Source organism: Dermacentor variabilis, chromosome 11 (genome assembly GCF_050947875.1).
Source record: "Dermacentor variabilis isolate Ectoservices chromosome 11, ASM5094787v1, whole genome shotgun sequence".
NCBI classification, from domain to species: Eukaryota; Metazoa; Arthropoda; class Arachnida; order Ixodida; family Ixodidae; genus Dermacentor; species Dermacentor variabilis.
The window spans coordinates 66,133,674-66,160,815 of NC_134578.1; the positions used below are offsets into that span (position 1 = coordinate 66,133,674).

Genomic DNA, 27,142 nt, shown 5'->3' on the forward strand with positions numbered 1-27,142 from the left:
GGACCTCTTTTTGTGCTGGTTTTCTTCTTCCTTGGAGATTGCACAGGCATAGCCATGATTTACTGGTTCCGAGACTGCGATCCACTTCTCCGTGGCGCCATCAAAAGTTACGATCAGGTGAAATTTGTAGATTAGTTACTATGTTAAAAGCACCAGCGTTATCTAAGACACCGTATCTGTCGATAATAAGCACAGAGAGGTGAATATGTAAACATTAGGCTTAGTTTTTTGTGCCATGTTGCAGCAAAATTTGGGCAGTGTTTAGAAATATGTCAAGTCGTTCTAAAAGGATGCGATTAAATGCGTGCTGTTTATTAAGTGGAGCAGGACACATTATTGATTTTTCCTCGCGGCCTCATCCTGTCAATATGCAATATTAATTTGTTATCCTCGCATGTATTGTCCTAAAGGTAAAGCATATGGTGACAATGTTGTGGAACGTTCCAGGAAACATGTAATGGAGGAGCATGCCATTTTTCCATGTCACGTAAATATATTTTGGGTGTTCTAGAAGAATCATATGAAATATTAAAAAAAAGACAAACGAAACGCCCGCTTGGGTGCACCGATTGCAGTGTCAGAAATCCTCCGCGTAGGAACGAACTCTGCCCTTAGGCAGCTGAGCAGTCGCTTAAAATAGGACATGGCAGAGACGCAGGCGTTGGCTGCGCAGCGTATGCAAGTGATCCTTACCGCTGATGCTGCGCACAGTTGCTGTAAGCCAGCTGCTGCAAAAGCGGCATTTATTAATTTAATTTTAGATTGAGAAGCTTGAGATCCCCGTTCCTTCCTTCTGGTCCTGCTGAACGGAACGGCTGCAAAGAAAAGCTAAAGGGACGGCTGGCCGTTCCTTTAGCTGGTCCTTGCTTGATGAGCGAAACACATTGCTATATTTTCTTGTCAGCGCAGGGTGCCATCATAGTGCACGGGTGTGTAGCGCTCTAGCCACGTGCGACAGTGAACAGACCAAAAGACGACGACGACATACCCAGCACGCTGACGGTGTGCGAGCAGTGGAGTCGGTGGTTGCAAGATCGAAGGACCAGCGGCGCTTGGTCCCGCTTCAGCCTGATTGAGCGGGCCCTGTTAACGTATGATTTGCGGACAGCAGGCACCAACATCTGTCTTGTTTTTCTTCGTCCACGAATTGGTGACTCCGGACTTCGCGTGATCGCTCTCAGTTGATGCCCTACACTCGTCTCAGCCACTTAGCTAGGCCTACCGCCGCCAGGCGCTCGAGCCCCGCTTTCTGCGCAGTCCGCCTTCTAGTCAGTAGGCCATGGCATCGGATTCCCCCGGAGACCACGGACACTACCCCACGACCCGAGGTATCCGCTCACAAGCTCCTCGAGTGCTGGTCATCGGACTCAGAACTACGGCTCATTTTCATCGAATCCTTGTGCCGTCGTCAGTGCCTCAGTTCGCAGCTGACCATGTTCGACCACCTCGTCAGAGTGCTTGCGCCTAATACCGATGCGGTTGTTCGTGATGTTCTACATTCACTGCCCCTCGTCCACCCCTATCACCACCTTAAGGCGACGTTCATCGAGCGCACTATTGAAATGGAGCAGCATCTTTCACAGCTACTTCTTACAATGGAGAAGCTAGGCGACGGCAAACCTATTGACTTATTGCGCGCATGCAAGCCTTTGCGGGAGACCTGGCTACTTTGGCCGAGAGCACACTCCTACGGGATGCTGCGCCTTCCACCTCAGGTGCGCACGACTCCGACGCTCCGGCCACTTCTGATGTCAAATTCCCTCCTGACCGGATCAGTCCTGCTAGCCGCGTGTCCTGCTAACCTACACCATCCGCTCTTCGCCATTCGTCCCGCTCTCACGGTTTCCTCGCTAGAAGTGTGTGTGTGTGTGGGGGGGGGGGGAGGAGCTGTAGCGTGCTACTATTTGCCATAGTGATCCGACCAAAAGACGTCGACGACCCACCCAGCACGCTGACGGTGCGCGAGCAGTTGAATCGACGGTTGGAAAATCGAAGGGCCAGCGCGCTTGGTCCCGCTCCTGCCTGATTGAGCGGGCTCTGTTAGAGTATAATTTGTGGACACTAGCTACCAACGGCTATTTGGTTTTTCCACGCCCACAGATGGAGGGATGAAAACTTTCATTGAGCGAGCATAAAATTCGCGGTGAGTTTTAGATATCGGAGGCTCCTGGTCTTGCGGTGGGAGGTGGGGGTACCCTTAGTCCAGGGCTCCACCGCCGTCGCCGCCCGGCCTGCCCTGTGAATCAGGCTAAGCTTATCTTCCAGGGCCTCTCTGGCCACCAGTGATTCTCACCATTCCGCGCTCGGCTGTTGGAAGGGGGGTACTGATTGCACGACACACTGATGTTATGTGGAATAGTGTGGCTTACCCGGAACACCAGAGGCAGCGTCGAGGGTATGCCGTGGGGTGGATTTTACTGAGGAGGCGGAAGTTCGGGTAGGTACCTGTCTGGATAAGCGAGTGAGTGATGGGGGGGGTTCTTCGGGTATCCTTATAATAATTTAGAATAGACAAATAGACGCCTAGTACTGGACAGGCTCAAGTCGCACGGCAAGGACTCGACCGGCGCGTTGCCGGCAGAGCTTGTCGAGGACTGAAATACGGCCGGCCCGGTAGCCTGGCCTTCAACTTCTTCTGCTCGGTTCTGGCGCTTTTCTTTTTGCCTCTGGCGCCTGGAGAGTGCCTGTTCTCAGTTTCTGCCGGAGTGTGTCCTATGTTGTTCGGCGCCCTGCGGGAGCAGCGGGGAGGAGGCTCGGTTGTAGTCATTGGTCGAAATGAGTTCCACTTGCTCCTGTAGGTCCGTGAGCTGGGGCGTCGGGAGCGGGCGGGGTGTCCAGGAGGGACTGCATCGCCGGATATTCTCCGGCTTAGAGACCCGATGTAGTAGGTGGTGCATCTATGGGGTTCAGGAGGCTACGTTACGAGGCCTACCAGGTCATCGCTCGCCGAGGGCAAGTTAGGCATACTTGCGAGGTTTATCGGGTCGGCGCCTGCTTTCTTCTCGAGCCAATAGGACGTTTAGTGGCCCTATTGGGTTGAGAGTGGTATTCTGGTATTCTCAGTGTCCCGCCGATCAGGGCTCGAATGTGCGGAATAGTGGTTGGGGCGATAGTGAGCTAGACCGGTTATAATGGGCGAAGGTGGTGGAGCCGAGGTGACGTGCGACCGCACAGCGCGGCGGCCATGTTGAATTTCGCAGTGTACGGCGCCGTGATCAGACATGCGCGCGGCTCATGACCCTCGCCGATTCTACCCGCAACGTGGAGTGCTGATCAGAGCCAGCAGTTCGTGACACGTTCATGACCCTCGTCGTCTGCGGCTCACGCTCCCAAACCTCTTTCGGCGGCGAGCTTTCAGGTGGTGTCGAGCGGGACGAACGCGATTGCTAGCAAGCAGGTGCATCTCTAAGCCGGCTGGCGCCGTCAAACGTGGTAGCCGCATGACGACTCGAACAGGCCCGGGACACGTGACTGTGCCCATTAGTGCGCAAAGCTCTCCTCAAGAAGGGTGACAGGCGGCGCTGCTCCGCTTTCATCATTCTTGCGGTCGTTTTGACGGCAGACGCTAAGAGGTTCGTGTCTGTCTCGGGCTCCAGACGCGCGCGGGCAGGAGTCTCATGGGCCAGAACGCGTGCACACCGGACCTATTAAGTACCAACTCCACGCAAGCGATCTTGCGCAGGACAGCGAGAAGGGATGCGATGGAGATGGCTATCAGGTTCACTCGTCGCCTACAAGTCGTACCCCACGCGAGCGACGACATTGAGAGACGTCTCCTTGGTGTTGCCGGTTTGAGCGCAGCATATACGCGCCTAAACTGGCATGACGCATGCTTTATTGTTTTAAGTTGATGTATTTACTGTAAAGAGCAGCATAAAATATTTCAGGAAGTGTCGCAGTAGGTTCTTATCCTTGCACGTATCAAAATTTAATCGTTCGCTCGTTGCATGAGGAAATCGGTAGTACTTGGCTGATGTACCAGTTCCGGCTGCGCGCTATTGGTTAGTCGCTTATAGAACTTCCCCGCGATGAGCCACTATTTCTAGATTTGCAGGAACGAGCGATCCAGCGACAATAGTGAGCAATCTGTTCGCGTTACGGCCTTTTTAGTCACTCGTCGCTGTAGCGCACAATGTTGCTGTTATGGAGTTTGGACTTTATTCACTGTGCGCTCCATCACCATTTTGACTGTCGCGAGAGCCTCTTGTAAGACTGAGGGGAACCGATTACTATGACGCCAAGCAGATGAGGACTTCCAGGGAGTGTTTACTCGCAAGGTGTACGCAAGCCTGAAGTGCCCCAGTGAAAGATTTTGTAGCGTTACTGCTCGCGATCACTACGTTATCGGCTGTTCCGAAGGTCGCACGCAGGTAGAAGCGTGAAATGTGGTGACACAGCATCTATCAATCACTCTGCCACCTTAGTTTGCCGGGGCTTCCTGCCATCTCGATATTCTATTGCTCTACTCTGTTGGGCTCTGTTGCTTAAACTGTCTACGCATTTGCTTTCGCGGTACGAACGATTGCTTTGCGTTGGTGGTACTATTCCATGTTGCATTTCGTACGTTGCTTTTAAGGAAAGAAGCAAATACATTGAATTGTGATAAAAGAAAGTGTGCGTAGGGGAGGCTAAAGGCTTGTTTGACCGAAGGACCACTCACACAATGTTCTTACAGATTTGGTGATTATTGTGCCGGCGGACATTCCTCAATACCACTCGGTGGCAATTGGACTGTAAATGTTTGTGGAGGGGCACGGAGGGATAGAAAAAGGGGCCCCGTTCCTCCGATCAAGTGTTCTGGAGTGATACTGACGTACTGTGCACCACCGCTCTGCCGATATGGGTTGTCAAATAGGTGTTCCTGTTCTATGTATGTAAATTCTTCTAAACCGTCCTTGCAAATACGAAGTGTCTTCAAGCATCGTCTGTACCTTCTATCCAGCCGAAGCGTCCAGCGAACATATGGCCGTATTCCTTAGCGGCCATAAGTTTCCTTCCTTCCGTCTACATCGTTTTCCCCCCTGTGCTCATTCTTTTACACGCACACCCCTTCCTAACACAGCCATGCATCAACTCGCCCAGCAAGAAGTTCTTATAAACCACCCTTGGGAACAAGGACTTATCAGCAAAAGTGTGTAGCTTCAGCCTCTGATGACAGCGTGTATCAGAACGTGACACTCACAGTGAGCCAGTATGGCTGCAGTGCTTCCTTCCACGCAACACGTACGCATAAAAACATATAATGAGAAATAAAAATCACTTCGTGAACAGAGAACAGCTTTAGCAAATAAAAACAGAAGCTTAATTGAAGTCTGATTACGCTTCCTGAACGAATAATATATTGTCGTCGAATTTCACTTGAATCAATCATTATACAACGAAACGATAACGGAAATTCAATTGCCATTTATGAAAGATATGTGACACTGATATTTTTTCAAAACGACACTGCGCCAAGAGCTACGCAGCGTATATAAAAGATTGGCGCGTAGTTCGTTGCGCATTGGCCTTTCTGCTTAAGATTTCACTGATGTCGGTATGATTTTCTAGTCAGTCAGTCCACAGAAGCGCTTCATTGCCAGTGCTCCTGTTCACGTTGTCTGTCTTTCTCAACGCAGCAGCACTCTATTTTAATTATGATGTTCGAACTACGCTCACGCAAGTCTTAATTAAAGGTGTCTTTAGTATTTTAAAGCTAAAGCATTCCTGAACAAAGACGCAAGCTCGGGTGCACGCTGGAACTTGGCTTAAATACGACGCCCTATACTTGCTCCTGTTGCCCAAACTAGTAGCTGTGCATGCTTTAGCGACGCTTACGGAATTTTCGCGTTGTTCTTTTTCATTTATAGGATATTCGGGTCGTAGCTCGAGGGCATTTCGGCCCTGCTAGAACGGTTGTGACAAATAGCTTCAAGGATGTTTTACGACAATACGCAGGTATACAAGTGATGACGCTAACTCCTTCTCCTCAGCGGAGGCCGCTTAATCTAGCGGTAATTAACCGTTAGTTGCTTTTTTGCATTATTGATGCAGGGCTGTCAGAGCACTGCGAAGCGACCACACAAATATGTTATTAGAAATGTTTTCTTTGAAAGTGCTCGTTGTGTAATAATGGAGAGTGTACCTTACACAAATGTTCCTTAAGCAAAACAAGAAGAAATATATTCAGGAACGTAAACTGTTTATATTATTTTATAATTTGCGTGTAATATTTTTTACGTAGAGTTTTATGTAGTAGAGGAAGCGAAAATAGCCGTAATATATGCGCGTGTTTGCACGAAATTCTGCGAAATTACAGCAAGCGTGGTTCAACAATATAATGGGCTGCTCAACCATCCCAAATGTATGCGTAAGCTGACAACTTTTGTAGGGCATTTGTGATCGAGAGAAAATTATATTAGTACTGATTTGGTTGACTGACATGACGCTAATGCGCACGCCTGCACACCGTAACTATCACTTTTGGCTTCGTTTACACTTAAGATGGCCTCGGATTTCACGCCTACTTCAAGATGCGTTCTCCAAAATGAAAAGTATGCGAAGTTTATGCGAAGTTCATCTAGTGCATGCTGCAACGTAATGGTGCCGTGCCTGTGTGTTGCGAGGATCACAGAATGACAATTTATAATTATTATTTTCATAACGTCACAAAGGCGTAAATTAGTACCTAAAAGGGGCATATTAAAGCAATAGGTAGCGCCATGAGCATGAATGAGTGGCGCATTGACGCTGTTAACGCTCTTTCTTCCCGAAAATTTAGTTGTATTAGTGCCTGATGTTGGCCAGGTGAAGTGCGTTATTCTCCATACACACGCACGTAGCCGAAGCTATGTTCAAGTATTTGATGCTTTGGTAAATGTACGTATATTCTATCAGATTATTCCTCATTATATGATGACAAACCTCGCCGACATGCCCATGCTCAGAGGTTTATTCTTGGCTGGACTCGTCGGAGCGTCAACAAGGTAAGAACTAGAAATGCTTTCGATGGCGCAGGCATAAATGAGGCTGTCACAGTGCTCTTGTTTGTAGATGACTGGGATGCATAAACATCTAAAATAAAACATCAAGCCTAATGCAAAAAATTATTCATGAGTGGTTACGAAAGAGGCCTGTCGCATGAACCACGCCGAATATATTGATTTGAAATTGGTCTGCAACGCTTTAAAAATGTCCAAACCACAGGTCTTTTGTCTTCCATGGCACTAATTTCATATAAGGTGAGAAAAGGCATCGGCGTACCTGAAAGAAAATTTCGAGGAGCTGCAATGATGCCATGCATAAAGAGAAATTTATCATATTGATTTATTGCAAATCTCATAACATTTGGACATAACGTTAGTAATAACGTTCGTGCTAAGCAGTAAAGGTTTGGAATAATATACTCGCATCGTGTTTTGTACCAAGAGCTTTCACGACAGCTGTCTCTGTGTAAAATATAAATTCTACCTATGTTTATTATGCTGCTATAAAGCCGTCAATGGTTCCTATGGAGCATTACTGAAAAATATTGCGTGTGTCCTCGGAGGAACTTTGTTATTCGCTTTGCGCTTGCGTAAAAGAAAAGTAAATCTTTGTGACAGTCTGAATTTTTCTAGAAGCATTGGGAATGCAAAAAATTATACATTTAGAAGTTATTCAGAAAATATTTGGCATTGTTTTAGTTAGGCATTTGGTTCCGTATTTTCTCATTGCACCTTTTATTTTAGAAAGTAAGCAAACATCTGGAAATTGGCAGCATGATACTTGAAGGCTCAGGATGTGATCTTTTCTATTCAGGAAAAGGAGAGCTTATGCACACGCTGAAACCATTAGAACTATTCTGGTCAAACTTAAAACATCACCCTTAGCCGGTTTACTTACTGGTCTCTGCACTTGAAAAGAACAAGGGCCCCAAATAAATTTGTGACCTTGTCGCCTCACCTGATATGCATCTTCATTTTTCGCAGCACCGTATCATCGATTGTGAACTCCCACGCAGCGATATTTTACATTGATGTGGTCACACCTTACGTCAAGATAAGCGAGCAGAAGACCATCATCGTGATGCGCCTACTAGGTATATGCACTGACTTTTGGATATAACATTCTCGCAGTGTGCTTTTGAAAGTACAGCCCGATTTTCATTCTTAAATAACTGAAGATTACATATACTGCTTTTCTTAGTAAGGCCATTTTGCTAAGAACGGTCTTTCCGAGAGCACCACGCTTTATTTCTTTTCTGAGATGCGCGATGTATTTTGATGTTTTCATCGCCAAAATTGGAGAACTGCGGAAAATAGCAGTACTCCTGTACTCTAGGCTTATTCATTTTTATAATGCCTATTATGTACATCATGAAGGTGAATTTTTCACTCGCGTAGTTGCTCAGTGGCTATGGTGTTGGGCTGATGAGCACGAGGTCGCAGGATCGAATCCCGGCCACCGCGGCCGCATTTCGATGGGGGCGAAATGCGAAAACACCCGTGTACTTAGATTTAGGTGCACGTTAAAGAACCCCAGGTGGTCGAAATTTCCGGAGTCCTCTACTAGGGCGTGCTTCATAATTAGAAAGTGGTTTTGGCACGTAAAACCCCCTAATTTAAGGTGAATTTTGTGTTTTAAGTTTTCCAAAGGAACGCCGTAATTGAGCAACACCATGACATAGCATATACACTGCATCTTTATGGCATCATATAAAAATGAATGCAGCTAAATTTCTTAATGTACGTACTGTGGGCCTATGTGCATGACAGAAGGATTTGCTTCTTCGCAAGACACATACGGCGTTTGTTTATCAATAGTTTGTCATGGTTTGCTGCCTAATCAAATTCAAGCAACTGGCAAGCTGCCAATAATACTTGCATAATTTTTTTTGTCTGGTTGGCGACAGAAATTACACTGGTATTGTCCTCACATTTAATAAATAGAGAGGAAGGTTTCAGTAAATTTAGATAATTACGAACAAATAGCACATTTTATAAATATGTTTTTGTCAACATAAGTTTTTATACAGAGTTTTATTACACATATAAATGTCGTAGAGATTAAGAAAAAAAATCAAGACTATGCAGATACTTACCACTGCTAGGCGATATGAGCTATAGAATGAAAATATGGCGACCCGAATTCGAAACCAGAGTTCTGCCCCATATCACATTCCAGGAATTTCGAAGAAAAATATCAGCAAGTAATCAACGCAATATGACTATAATGCAAAAACCCTTCTTTCAATGCAAAAGAGAGTCGGCTCTATGTTAAATGTTTCAAAAACTATTGAAGCAGGGGCTCAGTGCCCTACTCTGGTACGCCTGCATGCGTTTGTAAACTGTCACGTGTTGACTTATTATGACTTATTATTGACTTATTATGACTTATGTTGACTTATTATTATTATGAATTATTAGATTAGCACCCCGTGCATCTCATAAACCAAGAACAAAGCTCTTGCCGCTTAGCTGCGGAAATCAAATCTCACATAATTTAATAGTAAAAACCCCATCCAAAACAAAATTAACGCCCACGAAAATGTGACTTTTGCCATCTGAAGGCTAAGTGGCTCTTTGATCTGGCCATTAAAATTGGTAAAACAATAACAAAGCCCACTAAAATGTGACTTTTACCTTCGGAAGTTTAAGCGGCTCTGTTTAAAGTTTAATCTGACCATTCAAATTGAGCCTCCGTGGTTTAGGAAGTTGCAAAGTGTAACCTTCCTCTGAGAACCTTCTACATGTTTTGCTCAAATACCCAGTGAGTTTTTGAAACCACAGAATCCTGCTGTTTGAAATATGAAAGCGCAATTCACCAAACTTCCGCAGTGCTGTTAACGCTCGAAAGCACCACTGGCTACAAAAAATCAATGAAATCTTGTTGGTAGACAGCTTGTGCTTGAATAGGATTAAGGACTTAAGTAGAAGGAGGCTACCAATTCTTGGTTGAAGCGCCTACTGCTCACATGGCTTCCGTACAAACCTTTTATATATATGAAACCTTTTGGCACTGAATTTTACCGCTGCTGATGCTCAGGCCAGTTAGATTAGCCAACTTTTGTATACGTTGCCTCAGTGCGACGACTGTCGCTGATTACTAAGAATAGAAAATTTCAGGTGAGATAGAATTATGCCTTACCAACTGTCATGACAGCAGTGGACTTCGCATGATTTTCGCCAGAATGTTCATTAAAAACTCACTAATTACCTCTTTAATTAGCAAATTTGTGGCGCATTTTATTGGCACTACGAATGCCAACACGTTATCACGGCATAACGTCTCGTTAAATACTATTGCGTATCGCCATGTCCAGGAAAGATGGTATAGTTATGGGCCGTGGAATTGTGTTTCTACTATTCACCGTTATTAAAGCTAAAGCTTTAAGTTCCTCATACGCGCGATGGCCTGGAAGGCCCGCCATGCGGTACAGGAATTCGTGTGAGGACGACACGCGCAGACATGTGGTAGTGCCAGTGCTCGCGCCTTCGTCTTCTTCCACAGCTGGCTCCGATTCAGAATCAGAATCAAATTTTAATACTGCATACGAAGTTATTACAACATGTAATATACAGGATGAGGTCCCGGAGTCGGAGAGGGAAATGGGTTCTCTCTACACGATATATGGAGAAGGAAAAGTAAACTTATTTAACGCAGCGACAGTAATAAATGCAACTATAAAACCAAATTAGAAATAGAGCAATTATAGAAACAGTAGAACACGAATTAAATCATTTAAGCAACATATGGAAACATGAAGAAATTGAACAGTAAATCGGCGTTTTTATATAGTTTTATAGGGGATTAATAAGCATGATATAAACTTCAGTATTCATATAAACTTCAGTCGCCATCAAGCCAAAAAGAAAGCCAAAGCTAGTTAACATAGAGCTACTTTATGCACTTCAATTCATGACATTCGGTGGGAGTCGAACACTCGAGCTTATGTGGAAGTCGAACCCACGACGTTTGGCGTTAAGACAAAGTTCATTCAGGAGTAGTTAATTAATATAAAGTTATAAGGCACTCGAACCCACAACCTTCTGTGTTGATTAGGTGACAATTCATAGGGCGGCATCAATTAGCGCACTCGAACCCACGACCATTAGTGGGAGTAAGCAAGTAATAGTAACAATACATTCGAATGAGAATGTAAAGTGATTTAATTAAGGTCTCGTGAGGTCGCAGGGTGTCGTCTTCATCCTCTTTGGCGTATGCGAAAGCGACAGTCACTTTTTCTGCACGTCATTTGTTTCACATGGTGGGAAAGTGAAAAAGGAAACAGCGCTTCATATGCCTGCAGATTTTAGTACAAATTCCGGTCACGGTTATTGGAGCACAAGACATGAATTCGGACAGACACACATGTGCATTTATAATGTGCCACATTGATAATTTCCCGTCAAATCTTCATACAGTCGCAAAAATGGTTACACTGAATTCGATCTCTCCCCTTCCTACTAATCTTCCCGAGTTCTTAAGTCATTTCAGAAGTTCTTAAAACGTCCTAATAAGTCACTTGCGATGTGGTGCTTACATGTCTGAGTCGGTGTAGTTCTTTCGCATTGCTCGGCGGACGACTGGCATCTCTGCTTAGGGTTGTCTCCGTAGAATAGGCCTGGTTCGGCGAGCGTTGTCTTCGGTGAGGGCGAGGCTGTCCCCGTAGCATAGGGCGGGTCCGCTGTCCTCGGTCCAGTCCTTTACTGGCGACCACAATGCACAGCCGCGGCGCGTGGAGGATCAAGCCCGACTGGTGCAGAGCCACTGGTGTCCACCTCCTGCTCAACTCTACAATCTCGACGTCCTTTGTTCAGCACCTTCTTCACCCAATGTTCTAGCGGACTTCTTCCTTCTTAACCTCTAGCGCTGTTCTGCCATTTCCGAATTCGCTCCTTCCAAGCCACGTCACGCTTCTTCCTCTTCCTTCTTATCGCTCTTATTTTCTTCTTCTACTTCATCTCGTGACAATTCCTGTAACTGGCGAAAACAGAAACTTTATAGTTGGCGGGTATGTTTGCGTGAAAATGAATTTTTCGTAAAGTGTATTTCAGCTTTAGACTATTTGTCCTCCACGAAAAGAAGAGAGAGAAGAGAGAAAATGATAAATGAAAGTGAAAGGTCTCCACGAAAAAGATTGAGAAGGGGCATGCCGGGTAGGGAGCCTTGGTGGTATCAGGCTGATTGAGGGGTTTGGCTTCTCTACCGTTGCACTCGCTGTCTTACAGTTTGAATGTATACAATATGTTCCCAATAGTTGTTCATTGAAAAGGTAAGTAGAAAAACTTGGTGCCGCGTGTTGTGCAAATTGTGGCAATTTATTCACATTGGTTCTTGCCGGTTTTAAAAAGATAGCCGAGTATCGCGCAAATTGTGATACTCGTTCCTGCTCTGAAGCTTGGCTGTGGAAAATTTTAATGTCTCAAATGGCTCTTTTTTTTTGGAAATCTACACAGCATACGGTATAATGGAACGCACTTGTACCGTCAGTATTTTGACTATTGTAACAGTGTAATCGGAACGTGAAATCGTGCTCTGACATCTCAGTCACGCGTACAAACTCTCGTTACAGCTTTCACAAGCGGCACTATAATGACATTGTGCGCCATTGCTCTGCCTTATTTTGGCACCGCAGCACGGGTACGTACGACGGTTCACTACACTTGATTGTGCAGGTTCGGATCACAGTAGCCGGGTTTCTAAGTTTGAACATGCATATCAGCTGTTATTTTATTGACGTTTTAATAGAAGCTAGGCACACACGAGCGCTTTATGCATTAGAAGTCTGCGGGTATTATGAGGTGAAAGAACATTCCACTTTCCCTATCTTTTCCTTCATACTTGGCACCTTGAAGATCTAAAGGGACAAGGTAAAAAAAAAAACCTTCCCAGCGATGAAGAAAAACGTACTTAATAACGAATCGGCCCATATGTAGCCCTGTTGTACTACCACTCGAGATGTGCTATTTACCGGCTCAAATCTTTAGAAACTTCCGCATTGAATGAAAAAAAAAGAACAGTGCCTGGATATCCTTAATGCAACAAATCTACGTCTTCAAGGTAACTCCTTCAAGACGCAGCTTTTATGACTTCTCTATGACCCATTGTGGTAGCCCTTACGGGCCATGGTGTGGCGCTATTTAGCACGAGGCCGCAGCATCACATTCCCACGGCTGTGGCCGTATTTCAGTGGTGGCAATATGCAAGAATGGCCGTGTACAGTGTATTGGGGGCATGTTTTAAAACTCAAGGCGGCGAAAACAATCCCGAGTCTCCAAATACGGCGCTCCCCATAATGAAATTGGGGTTTTGACTTGCAAAGCCCCAGCAGTTAATTCATTTTCTTCTTTGCCGGGGACGTAATGTAGGGACGTAACGTAGGGAGCAGATTCCGGAGACACTGAAATTGTGAACTAGGCAAACGCCGGCTCTGGTGTAGTGAAATTTATTTTCACCCAGGAGAAAGTGTAATTCGTGGTGAGGCGCATCGCGTGGCAGGGGCCAGGAGGGGCGCTGCATGCCTTTTTCATTTTCCGGGTGTGATTATGAGTGGCCAACACGAACTGGTTGACGGCATTTATTTAACCGCTTCACTATGCGCAGATTCGCTAATGTGCGCTGAACGTGCTTAATTTTTGTTTGTGTGTTCTGCATTTTTTCTTGATGGTTTCTCTTCATTTTTGTGCCTTCATGGACAGCTGTTCTTGTCACTTTTTTGTTCCGTGGCGGGACCATTCACTGGGCTCTTCCTGCTGGCCCTTTCATCGCCTTGGGTCAACGCAAAGGTTTGTTTAAACGTCTGTTTAAAGTTTTCTAAACGTCCGTTGTATTTCTGTTTTGTAATAGTTTGCCCGAAAAGTGTGTCACCAACTAGAATTTTTTCCTGGTAGAAAAGGGACTCTCTTTGCTTGATTGAATGAGTTGATCCGGTATATGTAGAATGCTCGGATCATGGTGCAATTCAAAACAACAAAACTAAAGTACGACGCATTCAAAGCTTGAAATTAGGCGTCTGTTCACATAGTCACCGATACAGGCTGCAGAGTGATTGGTGCAGGACTGGTGGAACATGCTATGAAGAGAATAGGGCAAGCGTGGGCTCTTTTATACTCATACCTAGTTTCACGCTCTTTGTGCTACTTCTGTGACTCTCCATGCGTATGTTGCGAGGAAATCGTCCGAATTGATTTGAATACAAGCGTAGTTATATTAGAACGCGATTTCTTTTCCTACAGATTAATGGGCAATGCTCAATTAAATTGCGTGGTTCCACTGAAGCCTACTTGCGGTAAATGACACCAGTTTGAGAACTCTTCCTGCACATACCACGAATTCAGTTGTTATACCGTTTATAAAGTCTTTATCTGCCAACACTTTCCAAACGTGATATGAGTCTTTTAGGAGCGGGAACCACTCATTGTTTAGGCGGGTGTTCAGTTATACCTCACTTACCCAGCTTTTGAATCCTACTCGTAGTTATTCCGCATGATGTCAATGTTTAGTCCTTCTAACAATTACATATTATTTCGTTCATGTTGCGGAGTTTACGTTTTTTTGCCGCTTTACTAAACTCAGAAATGTAGACGGTGCCATTGAAAAAAAAAACACTAGAAATGATTTAACATAGTGTGAAGCATTTTTGTCTGCACTGTTACTTATGTTAACCTTAAGATGACGACTGTAAAAATATTGCATGGTGCTCAGCCTAACCTGTCATGCTGTGCTTTTGTAGTGCTAGGGGTCGCGTTTTCGACGTGGGAATACATCTTTCAAGGAGATGTGCTTTCTGTAGTCATACGTCATTGATTAGAAGACTTCTTAAAGAATACCCCTTGTAAAAGTGCTTAGAGGGCGAATAAAAAAGTAATGAGAATTTTCCCTTAGAAATTTCATTCCCGCGCGGGACGAAGTTCTACACATATCCTCTTCCCACATGTGCCTATCCGTGTCACTGCAATTTTCGCATGGTTTGGTGAGCTTCTCTATCGCATCCGCGAAGAACATGCTTGGAGGATCACAAAAGTGCGTGCTCACCACTTGCTGTATCTCGCCATATGATATGAGCCGAAAACTACGTAGGGCCTGCTTCAAGGACCACAGGCGCGTTTATTCAATGGTACCATATTAGGAATGTACGTACATTCCCATACATGGAGCATTTGTGAATAAGTGACGTGTATAAATCTTCTTCCTTCGATGAAATTGCCTTTACATTTTTATTTACCTATATGCCGAAAATTTCACCAAAGTAGATTTTGGTGCAACGAGCTTGCGACCTGTGTTATCAAATCAATCTTATTGCTTGGTGCTTGCTGCTCGATATTGAGAGTCTTAAGAGAAATGCAAAATATAAGTAGACAGCAAGGAGTGTTCAAATAGAAAATGAGAGAGAGACAGTGAATTAGATGCAAAGAATGGAAAGAGAAAAACAAGGCCACGAACATTTACAAGAATGTGAAGAAAAAAATTAGAAGGGAAAACCTGTAGAATTACACAAAAGGCCGTGCCTTAATAGTTGAGGCTCTCGTTTGTGCCTTAGGACAAAAATTATACCCGAGCAAATATTCGCAATTAACTGATAACTAAGCACATCGTAATGAAATGCAAAGGTATTAATCCAGTGGGACCCGTAGTTACGTGCATCTTCCAGCAGTGCTTTCACCTGAAGTAGACGGAAGCATCCACTGGTCAGCAGTCGAGATAAGCAAGAGTCGTTTAGATTATTGGCAAAAAATACAAGCAAAAAATTAAAACGACTGGGTTTTTTATAGGCGTATGTAGCTGTTCAATGAAGATAGCTGAAGGTAGCGAAGTTTTGAGGGATATAAAAGGAATAACGAGGTGTATAAAGAAATCTAGAGTAAAAATCATGTACAGCATACGTGATTACCTCAAGCAGGTGAGGTGAGGAATAGCCGCTGCTCCATTTCAAAGGGGATGCCAATGAATCGTCATCAACGAAACCCGCGAGAGGAGTCTCGATTCATGCACGCCTTATACATGACGCTTCTAAGCTGCGGCAATCGGGTGCGTCGCTTCGCTGTTTCGATGGTTATCTTATAAATACGGGCAATAACCGTGAGACTGGTCCTGCGGGAATTTTGCTTCGGTCAGGAGATTTAAACGGAACATTCGATTGATTTATGTCACCCGTACCTCTTCTATGATGCTTTGTTGGAAGGATGTACGTTGAGCTCACCAATAATGCATTTTTTCAGGGCGCGGGCTGGGCGACACTGCTGGTCTGCATATTCATCCTCTGGCACGCCATAGGAAGGAGCCTATCGGAAATCGCGCAACCTCCGTACCTTCCTAAAACACTCGACCGTTGCCCGCTACCTACAAACACGAGTGGCTGGACTGAGCAGCCTCTAGCTGGAGCACACCAAGAAGAGGACACGGGGTTGGTTATTTCACGCGTTAGGTACACGTGGCTGATGTCGCCCCACTAGATGTACCAGCGCATACAATGAAATTGGAGTGCTCTGGGTCAGCCCAGCCCAACAAATAGATACTATGGAGAAAACATCCATGCAGAGATAATGCTACTGTAAGGCAACTCGTAATAGGATTTTTTAATGTAGGCATATTGACTTTCGCATAAGTGTAATAATTCCAGACTGAAGCATGCGTATTCATTTTCCGATATAAAAAGGCGCAGCTTTGTATGAAGCGAGAGGTATTGATATTGATGGCGAAGTATTACACAACCACAGATAGTAAAGTTCGTAGTTTTTCGGCAGTATAAATTGGAGTAAACATTCCATTACCGATTTTAAATCAAATTAACAAGCATGGTGCCATGTGTGCACAGGCAAAAAAGAACAGATCTCATTCGATGACCATGATTACTCGCTGTCGCAACGCTGGTGTGATGCAGGGCGCCGGCAGCAAGCAGTGAATGCTTCTTGCTGCCTCTCGCTTCAACGCGTCTCCTAAACATCTAACTTCGCAATCTGTAGTGCAAAGGACGTCAGAAGACAGCACGCATTAGGCAACCAGCCATCTTGGCTACGCTGCAGCTTAGCTCCAAGATAGAGTGCGTGGGCCGCGCATGCGCTCAGGAGCGCCTTGCACACTGGAATGTCTCGACCTTCTCAGGTGTGCATACACAGCAGCAGTAGCCTCCGCTGTGGTCACTGTGGTTCTGAGGAGTGGACGCCTGCTCATCTGCCTCCACTACCGCGGGCATGAGTCCGTTAACGCGCAATCATACCCCCCCCCCCCCTCCGTCCTTAGCATATGCATGGTGGCGTAAGCTTCAACTGTGGGTTCGCGAAACGACGGCGAGCATCGAACCATCGGCCCCGCCATGGTTGCTCAGTGGCTATGGTGTTGGGCTGCAGAGCGCGTGGTCGCGGGATCGAATCCCGGCCACCAGAGGCCGCATCTCGATGGGGGCAAAATGTGAAAACACCCGTGTGCTTAGATTTAGGTGCACGTTAAAGAACCCCAGGTGGTCGAAATTTCCGTAGTCCTCCACTACGGCGTGCCTCATAATCTGAACGTGGTTTTGGCACGTAAAACCTCACAATTTAATTTAATTAATCGAACCATCAATGTTCTCTACTCATTCTCGCAAGCTTTCCCGCGCACCCACAGCATATTGCTCCAGGACTAGGATATGATCGCATGTGATCTGATATGTAACATCACGACGACTGCAGAAATTTATCTAGATGGTCCGTGTAATTGCTATCACAATATAAAAGAGCCTCTTTTATAAATCAGAGGTGCGTGTCTAAAGCAACAATCACAAATCGTGCTGGATAATGAAGCGACGAAGCGCTGTCAGAGGGAGAGAGAGAGAAAGGCAAAGGCAAGACAGGGAGATTAACCAGAGATTATATCCGGTTTGCTACCTTGTACTGGGGGAGGGGCAAGGGGATGCGATAGGTGAGAGAGAGAAGGATAAAAAAATAAAGAGTACAGAAAAATACAAAAAAAAGCCTCCAGAGAGACGGAAATCGCTTGTCTATTAAAGGGAAGCTGAAACACTTTTCGAAAAAAATGAGTTCTCTGCGGCATTCTACAGTTTTGAGTCCCCTGAACACGAATATCTCGTTTAAAAAGGGCGGAAACAAACGCAAGCGGCTGTTTTTTCAAGAAAACGCGCACCAGCGCCTCAGGGCATCGCGCGAACGCCGCTGTTGCCCGTGATTGGTCGGGGCCGCTGTGACGTCGTTGGCGGTAGTCGCCGGTCGGCGCCGCCGCCGCATGTCTCCGTTTCACAGCGTAGCACCATTCCTTTCTCTCTGGTAGCACGCGGTTCTGCTGTTCTGGCTTCATAGCTGCGTTGTAAGATGGAACGTTCTCGCTGTCGCCGACAGCTTGTATTTTGCCCGTACATGTTTCAACCCACAGCCGATACGGTAAACGACGGCGGCAACGACGATGTTGAGTGTGCCAACAGCGAGAGCGATGTGTGCACCTTCTCGCGCGCTGGAAATCTTAGCTAGTACGTATGTTTTTTTTTTCATGTAGCTGCACGTTGCAATGACGGGAGAAAAAATGCGCTAAAGTGTCACTGGGAACATGCTGCTGGAAGAATGCCGAAGCACTAACTTCTCATTAGATTCTAAACACGGGTGCAATTCCGCGATGTCAAGCACCTTGCCGCTGCTTGTCTAAAGTCCCGTGGTTTTTTCAGCGTTGATACACGATCGCGAACATAAGTGCCGCGTTTCAAAGCGCGCACATGCAGTGCTGTGAGGTACAGTCATGGAAGTTGCTTATCATATACATCCAGAGATGACCAGAGGTATTATATGTGCAATATTCATACAATGGTTCGACGACTTTGCGAGTGTGGCTCGATCAAGAATCGGTATGCGTGCTCCATGCTAGTGTTGACATAAAGATATTAGGCAGTTTTAGCACCGCCGTGTGTTAAACACGATAACTGAACCGTACGTCGAATGTCACTAGGCAAGCCTACACTCCATTTGATACCTCAGGTGCAACGCTGTGGAAGCTACGCTCGAAGTCTGGTCACCAAAATTTATTACTGCGCGCGTTTCCGTCTATGCTTCGCAGCGTGCCAGCGGCGTTTGCTCGCGCGAGCATGCACGTGAAGCTGCCGCGGCGGGCTGCAATTAAAAAATACCGAAAAGAAATTTTTTTTAAAAGAACGTGTTAGCAGCCGTATAAGTATAAATCTACGGAACGAAGTTTTTACACGCCGAGTTCAACTACTCTAACGCGAGCATGAAAATATTACCGTAACGCCTCATGTCGTGCGATTTGAACACGAATGCTGAACAGCTAAATCTGCGGGCACCGCGAGGTAGGACGAATAACAAATAGCACTGAATGCGCAAGCGTACTCCCGGCCAGTTATTTCACCGTACCAGAACAGCACCGAACAAACAGCTGTAGTACAGTGTTCCGTGACAAAGCGGAGAGGCAAAACAGGATGAAAACGGCAAGCACTTTGCACGTAGGTGCATATTCCCGGCTGTGCCTCCAGCTCGCTTCGTCGTAGACCGTTTGTTCGACACTAAGGTGATCATCTGGTAAAAAATTGACCGTGTGCTCATTAAAACCCTTACTGCACGCTTTCTCCTCTTGGCGAAGGCAGCTTTTGGAGGTGGCGAGGTGTTTCTCTTGTAGGAGAATATAGACGGAACAACGCCGGGCTTCAGTCGCGCCGATTTAACTGGAATACCGATTGCCCGCATCGTTGTCAAGCTCCGATGATAGTCACTGTCGCAGAAATGGTCCGAGCACAGCACAGTTGATTTCGTCGGCACGAACTTATCTCTCCTCACCGCACGTACCCACTGCGCTGCAAGCTTCTTGTCCTTCGGGAACCTGTGAACCACATCGTCTCGCCCGCCTGTGTTCGCGCAGCCGAATGCTGCACAGAACGAGGGCATGTTGGGCGCCCTTGGCTGTAGGCACTCACGCAGCACAGAAGGAAAGAACAGTTTACGAAAATCGGAAAACAAACGTGAGCGGCAGCGGCGGCGGTAGATCTCTCGTAGCGTCGTTCAGTAAAGCGCAGGACGGAAAGAGGCATGCCAGCACATGTCAGCACGCCGGTCCGCAGCTCGGTTGGCTCGGTCTCCGCCCATGACGTCGCTCTCGCCGGTTCTCTCCTCTGGCAACAACCTCACCCGGCGCTCCGGGAAGCGATGGGGGCGTGTCCGCGCGGGTGGTTTAGAAAGCGATTTCCGCCCCTTATATTAACAAAACGAAAAAAAAATTTCGGAATCGTAAATTATTAAGTCTGTTCTTCCCAATCCCAGCAATTCATGGAAATTGAAAACCGTTTCAGCTTCCCTTTAAGGCGGTTGAGGTTGTCGGCAGGTGTGTCCGGCATAAAAAGAATTGTGTGCGCCGATGGCCTTCGCCGTGGCATGACGGTAGACTTACTTGAAGAAGATCATCCGCTGATGTTTCTTCTCTTGGCTTTGCTGTGTACCACTCTTTCGAAGCTTTCGTCATCTGAGGCGTCATCGCTTGAGCAGGAGTACAACACAGTGTCCTCGCTGTCAGCTTGACTCGGTGGGCAATTTCTCTTCCTCGGGCCGGTACCTGCCGAAGCAGTCACGTCGCGTCGGCATTCTGCCGACTCCACTTCCATTGCTGTGGCAATGAGAGCGGCGTCTCCCTGTAAAACACGGGAAAAACCCGAAAATACTGCAGCGCGAAGAAACAGTGGTCTCTAGGAGAATCACTTCGTCTTCCTTCCTCCAAGCGCTGTCAGCATGCGGAATGTGCGTGTGTGTCATGTATGATTGGATTGCCTTTACCCTACGTGTTGGTCTGTCTTGTTCAGTTGTAATTTTCAAATTTCAATTTTTTGCATTTGCATTTGAGCGTTTCCTGCGCGGCCTTGAAAGACAAGTTTGTTTAGTCGCGGTCTGCGTTTCATGCACTCATTTCGTTGTTCTTACTCTTTCTGCAAAGATTTGCTTGTTGCCATCACACAATTCAGCTCCCCTGCTGTGTGGTGCTAAAATACTGCTCTATTGCCTGAAACCGACAATTATGGAACGTTCAGCGCAGAACTAGGCTCCTCTTCTTTTATCTATTCTCTTGCAGTTTTCACTGACAAATTTGTGCCACCTAGCGCTCTTTCTTGCTTAATTTGTACATCATATTTATGCGAATTGCAGTTCGAGCGTGTTCGGGCTGTACCTGGTGTCTTTTTACTGGATATCTTTCTTCGGGGCCCTTATGACCATTTTCCTGGGTACTGCTCTCAGTCTTGTGACTGGTGAGTTCTTAATACGTAATAACTTTCTTCACTCAAATGCAGCGAACGTTTCGGCATATAAGCCACAGATTTGAAATTCGCAAGCGTTTGTTCGTGGGAAGGAAATATATTTCATTATTTTTTGAAAGGCAACCCAGCTTCATGTTCAGCAATTCTCTGGTAAATAGCATGACTCTGAACTGAAAGAAATGATATTAATATAGACTTTTCAGCAGTAACTATCTCAATAATGGGCGCTAATTAGGCTAGTTGGAATGCTGGGTTTATGGTTATGAAAATTCAGTGCGAGCCCATGCTGCGCTAAGACATGTTTGCGCTGAATTTTCGTAATAATGAAGGCCAAGGTAAACAGGTTCAACTAATGAAGTGCTGGAATATGAGAAAACTTTTATCACTGCTTTTTGTTTTCGGCATCATCGTGTTGTTCAATAAACCTCGAACAGAGATTACAACTTACTTCGTACTTACCAATGCCGTAAATACTTTAATGACGATGCTCATCCTTTGTGTAAAGTGAAAGTGAAGAGTTTATGTCGTTTGCACTATTTACACATTACTGAGAAGCTGCAACATTTTCTAATGCAAGGAATAATCACCGAGGTCGGCTACATTTCAGGTGGTCGCCGAAAGACAAGAGCAAATCTACAGTACACTAGCCCAGTATTTCTGAACTTCTGGAAGCGGTTCAGATTTATGCGTCGAACATTTCAGGTAAGCGAAATCCGAAATCAGCATCTGGACTTTTTAGCGACTGAGAATATTGGAGAAGACACACAGAAGAACATTCCGCCCGACAATTTCGTTTAAGTTTGCATTTGACTCCCCGGGCTCGCTTCTCCGGATCGTCGTGTCAGTGCTGTCGCCTAACTTCGGTTTCAAGGGCACGCAGTCCAGCGTTCTCACTCAGCAGCTCACGCTCCGCTTAGATGCCCGGACACGATACTCGGAACGTTCGGTCCACTGGTGGCACTTGGCATCTGCTTTCCACTCAAGATACCCCGCATCCTAGGCCCGCTTCTCCTGCATTGCCTCCGCCTCTCTCGCACGATAACCCGCCGTGGTCGCTCAGTGGCTATGGTGTTGGGCTGCTGAGCACGAGGTCGCGGGATCGAATCCCGGCCACGGCGGCCGCATTTCGATGGGGGCGAAATGCGAAAACACCCGTGTGCTTAGATTTAGGTGCACGTTAAAGAACCCCAGGTGGTCAAAATTTCCGGAGTCCTCCACTACGGCGTGCCTCATAATCAGAAAGTGGTTTTGGCACGTAAAACCCCAAATATTATTATTATCTCTCGCACAATATTCCGAATCATCGCCCGCTTCTGGCAGTTCGGATCTCCACGCCTAGCCTTCATCTCTGCCTTCTTGGCATTAGTCTTACGTGGCCGACCCCGTCGCCGAGCAGAATACCTACATGCGCCATCGGCAGTCGTAGTAGGCTGGCTGGATGGATGGATGTTATGAGCCACCGCCCCTTTGGAATGGGGTGGTGGGTCGCCCCATCAAGCTCTTGCTATTATACTGCCTAATGTTCTACCTTGGTTGAAAAAGAAAAAAAAATACACGATTAACTTGCACAACCAATTTTTCTGATTCCCTATTGCTTTTGTACGTCTTCGTATTTTGTCGTTTCCCTACTTTTCTTCAACCAATCTTCCAATCGCCTCCTACTAATCTCTATTACGGACACGTTTACTTTTCCACTGCTATCGCTGAACCCAAGGGCTTCAAGGAGCCCAGTGGTGGCTAAATCGACCGCTGGGCCGACGTCTTCACATTCTAATTAAACATGCTCCATCGTTTCCCTAGCTTTACCGCCGGAAGCACATGCTCCTTCATCCTTCTTACATCTTGCTTTGTAGGTGCGTTTTCTAAGGCATCCCAATGGCGCTAAGAAAAGTAATGAGCTTCCCTTTGAGTCATCATAAATGGTTTCTTTCCTGATTTCGTTTTTTCCTCTTAAGTAGTTACTCATGGCAGGTTTATTTCCCATCGCCGCCACCCATGAGATTACTTCGGCCTCTCTGACTTTCCGCTTGACGTTCTTTGTTGCTGTGTTGCCCACCCTACAGGCCGCATACTTGCCGGTAAGCTTCCTAGTTCTCTTCCTCCACTGTGGATCAGTGTTTTTCCTGTACAGATACCTCAACACTCTCCCAGCCCATTTACTCAGAACCCCATCCATCGAACACATGTTCTCTTCCGGCGACCTAGCAGCAGCCCCGCGGCAGCGTATGCTCTCTCCACTGACGAACGATGGCGTCAGGTCCACAGCGCCACTCGGCGGATTCTGCGACGGATGGAAACATTCCATTCCGCTCTTCCAAACAGGCCTTGACTTCAAAGTATCGCGTCACCACGTGGGCGGCATACGCTCCCGCCATGGGTTTATACTCCTGCCTCTCCCTCTCCGACACAGGTGGTCATGCATTCGCGTAAAAAGCACCTTTGGCGTACATAGAATGACAAGACGTCATCATCATCATCATCAGCCTGGTTGCGCCCACTGCAGGGCAAAGGCCTCTCCCATTCTTCTCCAACAACCCCGGTCATGTACTAATTGTGGCCATACCGTCCCTGTAAACTTCTTAATCTCATCCGCCCACCTAACTTTCTGCCGCCCCCTGCTACGCTTCCCTTCCCTTGGGATCCAGTCCGTAACCCTTCGTGACCATCGGTTATCTTCCCTCCTCATTACATGTCCTGCCCATGCCCATTTCTTTTTCTTGATTTCAACTAAGATGTCATTAACTCGCGTTTGTTCCCTCACCCAATCTGCTCTTTTCTTATCCCTTAACGTCACACCTATCATTCTTCTTTCCATAGCTCGTTGTGTCGTCCTCAATTTGAGTAGAACCCTTTTCGTAAGCCTCCAGGTTTCTGCCCCGTAGGTGAGTACTGGTAAGACACAGCTATTATATACTTTTCTCTTGAGGGATAATGGCAACCTGCTGTTCATGATTTGGGAATGCCTGCCAAACGCACCCCAGCCCATTCTTATTCTTCTGATTATTTCCGTCTCATGATCCGGATCCGCCGTGACTACCTGCCCTAAGTAGATGTATTCCCTTACGACTTCCAGTGCCTCGCTGCCTATTGTAAATTTCTGTTCTCTCCCGAGACTGTTAAGCATTACTTTAGTTTTCTGCAGATTAATTTTTAGACCCACTCTTCTGCTTTGCCTCTCCAGGTCAGTGAGCATGCATTGCAATTGGTCCCCTGAGTTACTAAGCAAGGCAATATCATCAGCGAATCGCAAGTTACTAAGGTATTCTCCATTAACTTTTATCCCCAATTCTTCCCAATCCAGGTCTCTGAATACCTCCTGTAAACACGCTGTGAATAGCATTGGAGATATCGTATCTCCCTGCCTGACGCCTTTCTTTATTGGGATTTTGTTGTTTGCTTTATGGAGGACTACGGTGGCTGTGGAGCCGCTATAGATATCTTCCAGTATTTTTACATATGGCTCATCTACACCCTGATCCCGTAATGCCTCCATGACTGCTGAGGTTTCGACTGAATCAAACGCTTTCTCGTAATCAATGAAAGCTATATATAAGGGTTGGTTATATTCTGCGCATTTCTCTATCACTTGATTGATAGTGGGAATATGGTCTATTGTTGAGTAGCCTTTACGGAATCCTGCCTGGTCCTTTGGTTGACAGAAGTCTAAAGTGTTCCTGATTCTATTTGCAATTACCTTAGTAAATACTTTGTAGGCAACGGACAGTAAGCTGATCGGTCTATAATTTTTCAAGTCTTTGGCGTCCCCTTTCTTATGGATTAGGATTATGTTAGCGTTCTTCCAAGATTCCGGTACGCTCGTGGTCATGAGGCATTGCGTATACAGGGTGGCCAGTTTCTCTAGAACAATCTGTCCACCATCCTTCAACAAATCTGCTGTTACCTGATCCTCCCCAGCTGCCTTCCCCCTTTGCATATCTCCTAAGGCTTTCTTTACTTCTTCCGGCGTTACCTTCGGGATTTCGAATTCCTCTAGACTACTTTCTCTTCCATTATCGCCGTGGGTGCCACTGCTACTGTATAAATCTCTATAGAACTCCTCAGCCACTTGAGCTATCTCATCCATATTAGTAATGATATTGCCGGCTTTGTCTCTTAACGCATACATCTGATTCTTGCCAATTCCTAGTTTCTTCATCACTGTTTTAGGCTTACTCCGTTCCTGAGAGCATGTTCAATTCTATCCATATTATACTTCCTTATGTCAGCTGTCTTACGCTTGTTGATTAACTTCGAAAGTTCTGCCAGTTCTATTTTAGCTGTAGGGACAAGACGTAACTCGCATCCATTATCACCTTATCGACCAATCAGTGTTTTCGCGTCACAACGCCATCGACGCCGACTTTCCTGCGACGCGGTCTCCTTAAGGCGATCGCATTACAAATGCTTCATTAGCAGGTCTTTGTGAAGCGACCACTGACTGTTCCCACAATATATATAAGCTTAAATTGTCGCGTTTAAGGGGCCGAAACCGCGCAGAGGATTTGAGTGCTTTGTTTTCTTTGTCACGCTTCGAAATCACGGTACGCGATTGTTCTTACATTCCTCATCTACCAAATTGCGGTCTCCATGACCGGGGTTGAACCCGCAACCTCGTGGTCAATAGAGAAACGTCACAGAAACTTCGCAGGGGATAGGACATTACGTCATGCGTCTGGAAAGGTTGCACACAACTACAAAATTTTTTACTTTCTTAGCTCTGAAATGCATGTCTGGAGGGATTACATTTCACATATTTCGTTTTCGCTTTTCTCTTCGCAAAAACATTGATTGAATGACGTGTGACCACTTTTGTAACCATGAGTAAGGCTGCTTAAGAATAATAACAAATGCTGTGAAAAGTTGGCAAAAATCTTGAATAACCCTTGGTCTTTTTCTTCCGCACAGCTCCAAGGAGACGAGAGGAAAAATGGCGTTGCAGTATTGCAACCGAAAAAGCGAGATGTCGAAGACGAAGAACTCGTACGCCTCGACACAGAGCTGGCTCCTATGAACAAAGAAAGTGATTGTTTTGGAGCCTGTCCTAATGATTCGAAACCTGCTAAAGTTAATATTGATGAATCAACGTAGAAAATGTGCATATTTATTATTTTAATTTAGCCTACACTGATGCCGCACACCTTTTCGCACGGCGTTGCCAAAACACCAGTGGGTTATGTTTACAAATCACCTTTTGTTGCGGTCTTTGTGCTTCCGGTAACGCGTTCCAAAACATGGGATGTATGGCGATCGTGTTTGTCGCTTGCGAAATTTGCAGACATTAAGATAGGCGCTTACTTCGTCCCGATTGTAGTCGGCTGCAGTATCGCTGCTTTCGTTGACGGCTTTCGCCCGGCAGTTTTTCCACAATAGCGCCCAACACTTTAAGTGAACCACACAAAGGTGTGGATATTGTGCGCTGTTCCCGGCGTGCCAGCTGGGGGCCGGAGAAGTTCGATATGTCACGATAGCGAGGCCAGGTACGCCGAGTACTTGCCGCTCGTATCGCAACGCGTGGAGAGCATGACCCTCATCAACGCGGTAATCTAGCACAAGAGGGCGTTGGATTCACTGGAGTCTAACATGTTACCTGTTTTAAACTTTTTCGTAGATGTGCACTCAGAGGACACAGCAATTCGATTTGCTCATCTCGCATCAGTGGCCCCATTTCTTTCTTTTTATAGGTAATAAAGAGTAAAAAAAAACACGCAACCTCATTGTGGATATTGTAGGGCATGAGGGTAAACTGACGTACGTGCTGTCATTTTTTGTGTCTTCTATTGAACGCCCAAGAGCTATGCTTGACACCGCAGTAGAGTGGCAATTTTGTTCGCCTGGGATTCTTTGAGATACGTGAAGATTTAAATATGCAAGCGCTTTCGCATGTAGTCGAACATCATCTGCATTTATTTTAGGCAAATAAGAGAAGTAAAAACGTCAGTTAGAGCC

The 27,142-nt window shown here is 46.0% G+C and overlaps 1 protein-coding gene across 1 annotated transcript; it reads left to right on the forward strand.

Moving 5' to 3' along the window:
- Nucleotides 1-27,142, forward strand: LOC142564293 (putative sodium-dependent multivitamin transporter). The gene is made up of 9 exons (XM_075675241.1): nucleotides 1-117; nucleotides 6,877-6,965; nucleotides 7,950-8,059; nucleotides 12,536-12,603; nucleotides 13,662-13,748; nucleotides 16,182-16,366; nucleotides 21,087-21,187; nucleotides 21,804-21,898; nucleotides 26,102-27,142. The coding sequence occupies exons 1-9, from the start codon at nucleotides 55-57 to the stop codon at nucleotides 26,282-26,284; spliced, it is 981 nt and encodes a 326-aa protein (XP_075531356.1). The 5' UTR covers nucleotides 1-54; the 3' UTR covers nucleotides 26,285-27,142.